This window comes from Pristiophorus japonicus, chromosome 15, assembly GCF_044704955.1.
Source record: "Pristiophorus japonicus isolate sPriJap1 chromosome 15, sPriJap1.hap1, whole genome shotgun sequence".
In the NCBI taxonomy this organism is placed as follows: Eukaryota; Metazoa; Chordata; class Chondrichthyes; family Pristiophoridae; genus Pristiophorus; species Pristiophorus japonicus.
The window spans coordinates 126,767,861-126,779,929 of record NC_091991.1 but is presented as its reverse complement, the minus strand read 5'-3'; the positions used below and the strand labels follow the sequence as shown (position 1 = coordinate 126,779,929).

At 46.2% G+C, this 12,069-nt stretch overlaps 1 protein-coding gene across 1 annotated transcript in view; it reads right to left on the bottom strand.

Annotated features, from left to right (window-relative positions):
• The window catches only part of LOC139281597 (protein disulfide-isomerase-like), a 43,976-nt gene that overhangs the window by 23,233 nt on the left and 8,674 nt on the right, over window positions 1-12,069 (bottom strand). Inside the window, exon 5 of the mRNA XM_070901747.1 lies at window positions 3,569-3,685. Within this exon, the coding sequence (XP_070757848.1) occupies window positions 3,569-3,685 (117 nt within the window). The remainder of the gene's footprint in view (window positions 1-3,568; window positions 3,686-12,069) is intronic.

Below are 12,069 nucleotides of genomic sequence, written 5' to 3'. Positions count from 1 at the left end.
TCCATCAGGCCCTGGGGATCTATCGGCCTTCAATCCCATCAATTTCCCCAACACAATTTCCCGACTAATAAAGATTTCCCTCAGTTCCTCCTCCTTACTAGACCCTCTGACCACTTTTATATCCGGAAGGTTGTTTGTGTCCTCCTTAGTGAATACTGAACCAAAGTACTTGTTCAATTGGTCTGCCATTTCTTTGTGCCCCGTTATGACTTCCCCTGATTCTGACTGCAGGGGACCTATGTTTGTCTTTACTAACCTTTTTCTCTTTACATACCTATAGAAACTTTTGCAATCCGCCTTAATGTTCCCTGCAAGCTTCTTCTCGTACTCCATTTTCCCTGCCCTAATCAAACCCTTTGTCCTTCTCTGCTGAGTTCTAAATTTCTCCCAGTCCCCAGGTTCGCTGCTATTTCTGGCCAATGTGTATGCCATTTCCTTGGCTTTAATACTATCGCTGATTTCCCTAGATAGCCACGGTTGAGCCACCTTCCCTTTTTTATTTTTACGCCAGACAGGAATGTACAATTGTTGTAATTCATCCATGCGGTCTCTAAATGTCTGCCATTGCCCATCCACAGTCAACCCCTTAAGTATCATTAGCCAATCTATCTTAGCCAATTCATGCCTCATACCTTCAAAGTTATCCTTCTTTAAGTTCTGGACCATGGTCTCTGAATTAACTGTTTCATTCTCCATCCTAATGCAGAATTCCACCATATTATGGTCACTCTTCCCCAAGGGGCCTCGCACAATGAGATTGCTAATTAATCCTCTCTCATTACACAACACCCAGTCTAAGATGGCCTCCCCCCTAGTTGGTTCCTCGACATATTGGTCTAGAAAACCATCCCTTATGCACTCCAGGAAATCCTCCTCCACCGTATTGCTTCCAGTTTGGCTAGCCCAATCTATGTGCATATTAAAGTCACCCATTATAACTGCTGCACCTTTATTGCATGCACTCCTAATTTCCTGTTTGATGCCCTCCCCAACATCACTACTACTGTTTGGAGGTCTGTACACAACTCCCACTAACGATTTTTGCCCTTTAGTGTTCTGCAGTTCTACCCATATAGATTCCACATCATCCAAGCTAATGTCTTTCCTAACTATTGCATTAATCTCCTCTTTAACCAGCAATGCTACCCCACCTCCTTTTCCTTTTATTCTATCCTTCCTGAATGTTGAATACCCCTGGATGTTGAGTTCCCAGCCCTGATCATCCTGGAGCCACGTCTCTGTAATCCCAATCACATCATATTTGTTAACATCTATTTGCACAGTTAATTCATCCACCTTATTGCGGATACTCCTTGCATTAAGACACAAAGCCTTCAGGCTTGCTTTTTTAACACCCTTTGTCCTTCTAGAATTTTGCAGTACAGTGGCCCTTTTTGTTCTTTGCCTTGGGTTTCTCTGCCCTCCACTTTTCCTCATCTCCTTTCTGTCTTTTGCTTTTGCCTCATTTTTGTCTCCCTCTGTCTCCCTGCATAGGTTCCCATCCCCCTGCAATATTAGTTTAACTCCTCCCCAACAGCACTAGCAAACACTCCCCCTAGGACATTGGTTCCGGTCCTGCCCAGGTACAGACCGTCCGGTTTGTACTGGTCCCACCTCCCCCAGAACCGGTTCCAATGCCCCAAGAATTTGAATCCCTCCCTGCTGCACCACTGCTCAAGCCATGTATTCATCTGCGCTATCCTGCGATTCCTACTCTGACTAGCACGTGGCACTGGTAGCAATCCCGAGATTACTACTTTTGAGGTCCTACTTTTTAATTTAGCTCCTAGCTCCTTAAATTCTTTTCGTAGGACCTCATCCCTTTTTTTACCTATGTCGTTGGTACCAATGTGCGCCACGACAATTGGCTGTTCTCCCTCCCATTTCAGAATGTCCTGCACCCGCTCCGAGACATCCTTGACCCTTGCACCAGGGAGGCAACATACCATCCTGGAGTCTCGGTTGCGTCCGCAGAAACGCCTATCTATTCCCCTCACCATCGAATCCCCTATCACTATCGCGCTCCCACTCTTTTTCCTGCCCTCCTGTGCAACAGAGCCAGCCACGGTGCCATGAACTTGGCTGCTGCTGCCCTCCCCTGATGAGTCATCCCCCTCAACAGTACTCAAAGCAGTGTATCTGTTTTGCAGGGGGATGACCACAGGGGACCCCTGCACTATCTTTCTTGCACTGCTCTTCCTGCTGGTCTTCCATTCCCTATCTGGCTGTGGACCCTTCTCCTGCGGTAAGACCAACTCACTGCACGTGATACTCACGTCATTCTCAGCATCGTGGATGCTCCAGAATGAATCCACCCTCAGCTCCAATTCCGCAACGTTGGATCGTTAGGTGCTGCTCTGAGGGTGAAGACTGAGGTTGTCAATCAAAAGTTGACTCAGCTCACACACCAGGCATTGGTCACTAAAAACAAGGTCACAACTGTTTCCCTCCACTAATTTTTATTATCTTATCATCATTGTCATTTTAGACAATAAACATAGGTCTTTAATTTTAATTTAAAATTAAAACGATCCAGTGGTTGAGTGTGAATCTGGGCTGAATTTCCTTGGGGTTTCACGTGCTCCGCTGCTATAACTTCAGCAAACATTCCATTTGTCGGTGTAAACCGGGGTTCCGCCAAATCTCAGCCAAAGTTATTGCGACAGAGCAGGAGAAACCCTGTGGAAATTTACCCCTATGATCGTGAGCCTCATAAATACAGTATAAATATGTATGGATTTTAATTTAGTTATTTTAAATCCCCTTAGTTTTTATTCTTGAGTTTTAGTAATGTTCAAAATAAAAAATTATTTTTACTGATTTTCGTTGCGTATTTTAGGGTCCAATCTCTCCCCAATAACATCCCTCCTCTTTTTTACACTACAACTAAAACTTAAAAATAAAAATGAGAGAAAAACTAGGTTTTTCAAACGAGCACCAAAACCCCGACTTTAATGGTCTTTACCTTTCTTCATACTCCATCAAAGGCCAGGATAACTCCACTGTGGTCCAGTGCCTAGAACTGTACACAATGTTCAAGGTGTGGGCAAACCAGTGCTTTGTACAAATTAATTATCACTCCCTGGGACTCGTGCTCTATTCCTCAAACTATATTCCCTGGGACCTTGTTTGATGTTCCTTTACCACCATTGCACATTGTGTGTTGTTACCTGTTGACTGTTTGTACTCTCACTGTCTGTTGCCCTTTACCCAAGTTTCATTACTTTGTATTTCTCTACATTAAACACTGTCTCACACTTTTTGACCGAATATCCCGACCTCCCAGGTTCCTCTGCAACTATTTATTTACAAGCCTTCCTAATTTGGTATCATTGGAAAACTTGATTAGCAAATCAGGCACATTATAGCTAATGAATTCTGATGAAGGGTCATCGACCTGAAACACTAACTCTGTTTCTCCCTCCACAGTTGCAGCCTGACCTGCTGAGTATTTCCAGCATTTTCTGTTTTTATTTCAGATTTCCAGCATCCGCAGTATTTTGCTTTAATTATATCGGTGCATTCCTTTATTTCAGCAACAAAATCACTAAAGCTTTATGTAACATACCTCTTTGGTAAATTCAGTTACGAGGTGCATTTCATTAATTTTGATAAATTTATCGAGCTCTTCCTTTGTCAAACCAGTTTCATTGTCAATTTCAAAATCTCCTCGCCGATCATCAAACTAAGGGAACAATAACATGTTAAAGTTCCATGCAGCCAAAGAATTCACTATTGGTTAAATAAAAATATATGTGCTCAGACACAATTCATAGTTTTGCTTTTTAATTTCCTGGAATTTGTATTTCTACACAATTTAGGTATGCAGGCTTTTTCTATACATAGGAACATCAGCAAAGCATTGCTCAGAAAGGCTTTGGTTTAGTTTCTGTAATCAGCACAGTTACACAAATAGCAACATCGGAACAGAGTAGGCCGTTTAGCCCCTCGCGCCTGTTCTGCCATTCAATGAGGTTATGGCTGATCTGTAAACCAATGACATGGGCTAGAACCTCCACTTTTGAGCTTATCGCCCAAAAATGGGCGTTATTTCCGGCGTGGGCAGTAAAAAAGGGTTTTCAGATCGCCAGCTTCTCGCCCATTCTCAAAACACCTAGTTTACATTTTTGAAAATGGGCGTTACCGCGAGCGATATCAAATGGGCGGTAGCATTACATTTTATTGACCTTCTGCCGTAAAGTGTGGCCGTCCTTAGAATGATATGGCATCGCTCGATTCCCGCGATTCAGGAGGTCAAGGGTCACTATGATATGCGCAGAAGAGGAGACAGAGAGAGAGGGAGCTCAGAGGGACTGAAGACGTGTCTGAGTGTGGTGTGGCTGCTTTGGGAGGAAGGAGGGAGACTTTAGAGCTTCACAGCAAGTAGGCAAACAAAAAGTAGGTGTTACCAGCCACATATTTAACCAAATTTGTCCTATAATGGAGGGTGAGGAGGAGACATCACAGCACGCTGTGGAGACTGATGCTGGAGAGAGCAGTGAGATGGGAGAGGAGCACACTGGAGGCCACAAAAGAGCCAGGAGGTTCTCGGACGAGGCAAATGCCTCCCTCCTGCAGGAGGGCAAGTTACGCTGGGGTGATTTGACACAGGGAGGGCATGTGAAGCCCACCCCAAAGGCCTACCAGAGGATATGGACCGAGATAGCAGAGGTGGTCTCGTCGGCGACCAACGAGGTGCGTGAGGGCAACCAATGCCGCAATTGATTGAACGATCTTGTAGGATCCGCAAGAGTAATTATTACATTGATTTAAATGTACTTATGTATTTATATAATTTGATTTGCAACAGTCATGAGTGACTATCAGCAGATGTGAGGTCTTGCACTTTTACCGGGAATGTTTTACTCAAAGCCTGCGGTCATGTGTATGTCTTTAGGTAAAGAATGATAATTATCATAATAATCATGATTACACCTATCGTTGTGTGTTGTATCAGTGCCTGTGACAGTCATCATCATAGCAGTCCCTCGAAGCAAGGATGACTTGCTTCCACACCAAAAAGGGATGAGTTCACAGGTGTTTCAATGAAGGACCTAATATTCCAAGTCCCGAACTACATTGTGAAGGGTGGAAGATGCCTGTACATGGATTTTTTTTAACGTGTGATGGCCATTGCACACCAGCCAACACCACAGGCTTGACAGAGCTAGGTCTTGGTCCAGTGGCAAGGGTTACCCAAGACTAACTGGAGAGCAGTTCTACTGCACAGACTGAGCGCGCACACATATCGTAGTGTGGGCTAGCCAGTGACTGTACCTAGCAATGATATCACGCAATAATCTCTTGCCATGTCATCCTGTCACCTTTTACAGAAGAAGCTATCGACGATGAGGTCCATGCAGAGGCAAGCGGGTGGGGGGCCACCCGTCCCCAGCAACATCACAGAGATGGAGGAGCGAGTGCTAGCACTCGTGGGGAAGCACCCCCGGACAGTCACAGACACATCTGCAGATCCTGAAGTGATGCAACGTGAGTAAAGCTTACACCATTGCGTGATGTAAAGTCAATAGATGCCACACCAACTCATATCCGAACAATCATATATGATAGATGATTTCTAAAAGTGTTATAGAAATAATACTGGCTTAATGAAAATCACTGCAATCCACAATGTGTTGATGGTCATGAAATGTGATGTCTGCGATGATTTTGAGAGCGGTGGTGCTTTTGTCGTGCATATGCTGTGTGTAGCGCTGGACTCATCTTGTCACCCTAGCACCCCCTTCTCCTCTAATAATCTCATTTGTGTTTTGCAGCTCAGCCAGCAGCGCTGCCCCAGGCAAGGCCACAGAGGCCAGAAAGTAGGGGCGTGGGGCAGGAGTTGGTGGATGATCCTAATATATCTGGTGCTGAGAAGCTCCGATTGTCGCCCGTCAATCCGCTGAGTCTGTTCTCGACGGATGGGAGCGCGGACTTCAAAGAACCTGCATCGCCACGCTCCAGAAGCCATTGCACCCCAAGGCCATCTATTGGTCCTCTGGTCATTCCCGCCTCCACTCTGGAGGTGCCGGCCCCAAGCACCTCTCCTCAGGGCACCCCATTTGTCCCCAGGACGGCAGCGACCCTGCAGAGGCCTCTCGGATGCGGCAGGTCTGTTCCACGAGCGTGACATGACAGCGGAGAGATGGTACTGTTGTCCAGGAGGACTGTAGACATTGGTGACCAGCTCATCGAAGCTTTGGGGGGCATATCCCGACACCTGGCCACCATGTCCAAGTACATTCCACGCATGGCGGAGTCCCTGGATACGATAGCCAGGAACACTGCTGCCACAGTCCTCCCAGTGGTCCCAGAGTGCGACACTCCACCCCTAGGATCCGCACCACCACTGCGAACGACAGATGAGAGCAAGGACCAAGATCCTGCTTCTGCATCAGAGAATGTTGCCTCCCCAGCACCTCCCACTCCCGCACCCGTCCAACCAACGCATCTGTCTTCATTCCCCCCAGTGAGGCACCGCCTGAGGAGCACTTCAGCCAGGCGTCGTGGAGCGAGGAGGGGAAAGGATAGAAGTGGGGAGAAGGGGGAAAGGAAAGTGAGGTGCATGTATGCAGGAGATGGCTGTGTTATATCTCTATCTGGGTGTATGTAATTTATTGTAATGTATGGGGGCTGGAGACCACGCTCCTGCTTTGCCTTTGTATTCTCTGTTGCTGGACATGTTGAACATGTGATTTATGTCAATGGTGGAAAAAGTGGGATTTTGGCAGGGGTTGGGTGTTATTGGCTGTGATACATATGATTTCAGACCAATGTTGGTATTAAACTTTTGTTATTGAACATAACCTTGTTGCGCATTGTCTCAGATAGCTGGACCGTTACACGCTGGTGATTGCTTACGGTGAAAGGGTTAAATACAACTTTACATCAATCAAAGTAAATTTTAACTGGCACCAAGGTGGTGGGCACCATTGATGTCTGAGCTGCACACACACAGCAGTGTGTCAGCATTGTCACTCACATCAGCGCTCTTTCAGTGAAATCTTTCCGATATCAGCTCCTCACGTAAGAGTGGGACTTAACAAATGCCAGCCACACCGCTGGCGTCCGTTCCGGTTAGTTCCACTTTTAGTGGGCGGTTTTTTGAGCGGGCGATATTCTGGGCGATATGTGTGCGAGGTAGTGAAATTGATGGTGGGCGATCTCCTTGGCTGCTAGTTTGGGTAAATGTGCTCTTTACGACAAAAAACAGTCGCCGGGCGTTATTATTGAAACTCGGCGTTAAGTCCATGAGGAAAGTAACTCTGGGCGATAATATGGGCTTTGAAATTGCCCAATCTGCTGATTCCACCCCAAAAAAGTGGGCGGGTGGTGATATTTTTTCTCAGCGTTAAGCCCATTGGGAAAATAACGCTCGGCGATATGTCTCCTAAAAAAGCCCGTCAGTTTCCAGTTTGTGCCAAAATGGGTGATATATGGGCATTATACGTCATTTCAGCAGTTAAATGGGCGTTAATTGGGCGTTAAGCAGGCAAAAAAAGTGGAGGTTCTAGCCCCATATACCTGCCTTTGCCCCATATCCCTTATTACCTTTGGTTAACATCAATCTAAGATTTAAAATTAACAATTGACCGAGCATCAACTGCTATTAGCAGAAGAGAGTTCCAAACATCTACCACCCTTTAAGTGTTTCCTAACTTCATTCCTGAAAGGCCTGGATCTTATTTTCTAGGCTATGTCCCCTGGTCCTGGACTCCCCAACCAGAGCAAATAGTTTCTCTCTATCCAGCCGATCAGTTCTCTTTAATAATCTTGAAAACTTAGGTCAAATCATCCCTTAATCTTCTAAATTCCAGGGAATACAGCCCTAATTTGTGTAATCTCATCTCTTAATTTAACCCTTGGTGTCCAAGGATCATTCTAGTAAATCTATGTTGCCAGTATATGCTTCCTAAGGTATGGTGCCCAGAACTGCTCACAGCACTCCAGGTGTGGTCTAACCAGGGCTTTGTATAGCTGTACCATAACTTCTAACTTCTTGTATTCTAATTCTCTCGATATAAACGCCAGCATCCCAATAGCCTTTCTGTTAATTTTCTGTACCTGTCCATGGCATTTTAATGATCTATGTACATGCACCCCCAAGTCTCTTCAGACCTCCATTATTTCTCGCGTTTCACCATTTAGAAAGTGCTCAAATCTATCCTTTTTAGCTCCAAACAATTGTCCCACAGCTTGAACATAAACACACAATGGGGACAAAGTTCTGGATGAGAAATTCTCAATGACAGTGTTATGACTAGCAATAGTTGTGTAACAAATCACAAACCATAGGTTCTCAGTTTCAGACATAGTTTAAAACATCTTCTGTTGAAAAACCAGCAATTGAGGCTGTTAATTGGTTGGCAGGTCCAATCAGATGTAGTCATGCTTTAGTTTCTGGATACGTAAGTGAACTTCACATATATTGGCTACTTGTGGCTTTGCCCACAGAGAGTCAGGACAAAGCCAATTTCTCTCAGAATGCATTAGTAAATCTATAGAACAACAGCAACTTGCATTTATATAGTGCCTTTAACATCGTAAAATGTCCCAAGGTGCTTCACAGGAGCGATTATCAAACAAAATTTGACACTGTAAGATAAAAGAGATATTAAGGCAGGTGATCGAAAGCTTGTTCAAAGAGGTAGGTTTTAAGGAGCGTCTTAAAGGAAAAGAAAGAGGTAGTTAGGTGGAGAGACTTAGGGAGGGAATTCCAGAGCTTGCGGCCTCAACAGTTGAATCCAATGGTGGAGCGATGAAAATCGGGGCTGTGTAAGTGCCAGAATTGGAGGAACACAGCGATCTCTGAGGGTTGTAGGGCTGGAGGAAGTTACAGAAATAGGGTGGGGATTTGAAAACAAGGATGAGAATTTTTAAATTGGCATAGGTATGGGGATGGGGATCTGCATTTATGAAACTCCATCAATTGGTAGAAACAAAGGGCTCAATTTTCCCCAGTGATTTGCGCCGTTTTTTTGGAGCAGGCTGCTTTTTTTAGCCTAAGTTAAAAAAAAGTTTCCCCAATCAATTTGCACCAGCGTAACTCAGGTAGTTACGATTTTTGTTAGGTAAAGGGGGCGTAACCTGCCACCCACGCCAATTCTGGCCAGTTAGGCAAGTTTGGCCAGCTGAGAGTCACTCCAGTTGTGCTTAGGCCAGCGCATGTGGCCTCTGCAGAAAAAACCTTCTGGAGAGTAAAAGAAATCAGCGCAGGTAAGGAAATCGGCGCAGGTAAGGAAATCGGCGCAGGTAAGTGCAGCAGATGCCTGACAGCAGCAGCAGGAAAGGTAAGAGAGAGGGGGGGGGAGAGAGAGAGAGGTGGGGGGCTGGTGGGGGAAGAGAGAGATGGGAGGGAAAGGAATGTTGGGGGGGGAGAGAGGGTGTGAGGAGGTCGGGGGAAGCCTTTCGGGTGTAGTTAGGTGTGGGGACTGTGAGAGAGGAGGCCATTCGGCCTGGGATAGGTGCAGGGGAGCGGTCCGGCAAGCCCTTCGGCCAGGGATAGGTGCAGGGGACCAGGGCCGATAAGGCACCCGGGGCCAGGGTCGGGCAGGGGATCGGACCGGCACGCCCTTCAGCCAAGGCTAGGGGACCGGGATCGAAAAGGCACTCGGGGCTGGGGGAGTGGCGTGGGGGAGCTGGAGCTGGACTGGCACAGGCAAAGGGCTCGAGGCAGGCTAGGCAAGCAAACTGACAAGCCCTTCGGCCAGGGCTAGGGGCGGGGAGCGGGATAAGCTTTAATGATTGGAGGCAAGTTGCTGCAATATACTTTAATGCGTTCTTAAGTTGATGCAATGTGTTTTAATGTGTTGTGACTGGCTATATGTTTCACTTTGCAGCCTCAGTTCGCACTGTGTTCCTGGTTACCGTGGCAACCCGATCTTTTTGCCACAGATCAAGGCTCCACCCCCAAAACTAAAGCACAGGTTAGGCCACGCCAAAATGAAGAAATCCACTGTGGAAACTTAGAACATTTTTTTTGGCGTACTTGGCCCCCCAAAAGACGGACGTATCTCTTCAAGTACGCCAAAAAAAAGCTTTGGGGAAAACTGAGCCCATGGAGCTGCACTTGTGACTGTGTGTCATAGAATGGTTTTCCCCAAATCAGAAATGCACAACATACATAGAAAATGTAATATGTGATGAATCAATCTTGGCATTGAACATGGTAACTTGGAGAATATGGTCTTTTTCTTAACTGTCTTCCCTCTGTTGCTTTTTTTTTCTGTCTCATCTCTTCTGCTTCTTTTTATTCCCTTCTGCTTCACCCTTTCTAACTTTTGTCTTTGCTTCTCTCTCTGTCTTTTACTTTTTTGTTTCTTCGCAGGTGAGAGGTGGTGGGAGACTTAGGCTGAGATTTCCCCTACCTCGGCAGGTTCATGGCAGGGATGTCAGGTCCTACTGCTGGCTCCATCCCGGCTTCTGAAAGGAATTTCCCCTGATTGAGTTTGTTAAGCCCGCCCAGCACGTTTCCCAGCCCACTGAAGGAAGCAGGTCTGATAACGTCATTTGAAGATGCGTCATCAGCCAATTTCCTTAACGGGACCATGGCATAATTTATTTTGACAGTGTTCTGCAGCATTGAGTGTTGCAAACACCGCCAATGACTGCACAGAGGAGCACGGCTGCACCCAGGCTCTCCCATGACTCTCTCCATATGCTGGAGGGAGTCACAGCACGTAGGGAGGTTCCCTTCCCTTCCAATGGGCGGAAGAGACTTCCCCAGGAGACCAACGTAGCCTGGTTGCACATTGCACAGAAGGACACAAGCAGGGATGTTGTCAGGAGGACCAGGGTGCAGTGCCGCAAACATTTCAATGGTCTCAGTAGATCACAAAATGTTTCTTCAAAGCCACACTCAACTTCATCCTGTTGTGTCACTCGTCACATCACCATCACTCTGCCTTCCCTACCCTACTCCTGCACATCCTTACTCACACCTACATACCTTGCACCTCCACCCAACTCTCTTTATCTTATCACTCCCCCATCTCACTAGCCATCCCTCACACTCACCCTCATCCTAATACAATCACACCAACTAACAACACATAAGGGTATGTACTTGTGTGTTTAAGCCAATGTTCATGTAAAGTTTCTGTTAATGTGGTGTCAAATATTGAAATCTTTATTTTCAACACTTTGCGTTCTTGGACAGATTTGTGTGCAGCTTTGGAAGTGACTTAGTGAGTAGCCATGAATGGTGAGACATAACGGTAACCCCTGGAATGGTGATGAGTGTGAATGGAATGGCTTGCACATTGTAGGAATGCTTTATGGTGTTGGTGTGGGATGGTGCCAACCTGGCACATCATATGACAGCCAGGGTACACAGTCTCAAGCGAAGTAAATCTGCCCATGGTGAGGCCATCCCTGGTGTCCCAGGCAGCAATGTGGTCGGGTGCTGATGTCCTCTGCCCTGTGCAGCATCAGGTGATTGCGGAGAAGGTTGGTGTTGTTGTTGGTGCTGCTGGTGTGCCCGGTGCTGCTGGTGTGCTGGTGTTGGGGCTAATTGTGGTGGGAGTCTGAGGACCAAGGTGAGAGAGTTTCGAGAGCAGTGATACTGATGGACTAGATGACAGGTGAAGTAGTGATGACAGAAGCGATCTGTCAATGGTGGGAGAGGTAATGAGCTCAAACTGGATGGAGACTTGTGTAACTACTTGCAGCATTCTGAATCTTTACTGGAAATGCAGTTTAGAGAAGCTAGTGATTAATAAATGGACATTCTATAATTGGATCAACAACAACAACTTGTATTTATATAGAACCTTCAATGTAGTGAAACATCCCAAGATGCTTCACAGGAGTACTATGAGACAAAAAAATTGACACCGAGCCACATAAAGAGAAATTAGGGCAGGTGACCAAAAGCTTGGACAAAGAAGTAGGTTTTAAGGAGCGTCTTAAAGGATGAGAGAGAGAGATAGAGAGGTGGAGAGGTTTAGGGAGGGAATTCCAGAGGGCCTCGGCAACAGAAGGCATGGCCACCAATGCGATTATAATCTGGGATGCTCAGGAGGGCAGAATTAGAGGAGCGCAGACATCAAGGATGCGTTAGTCAAATGT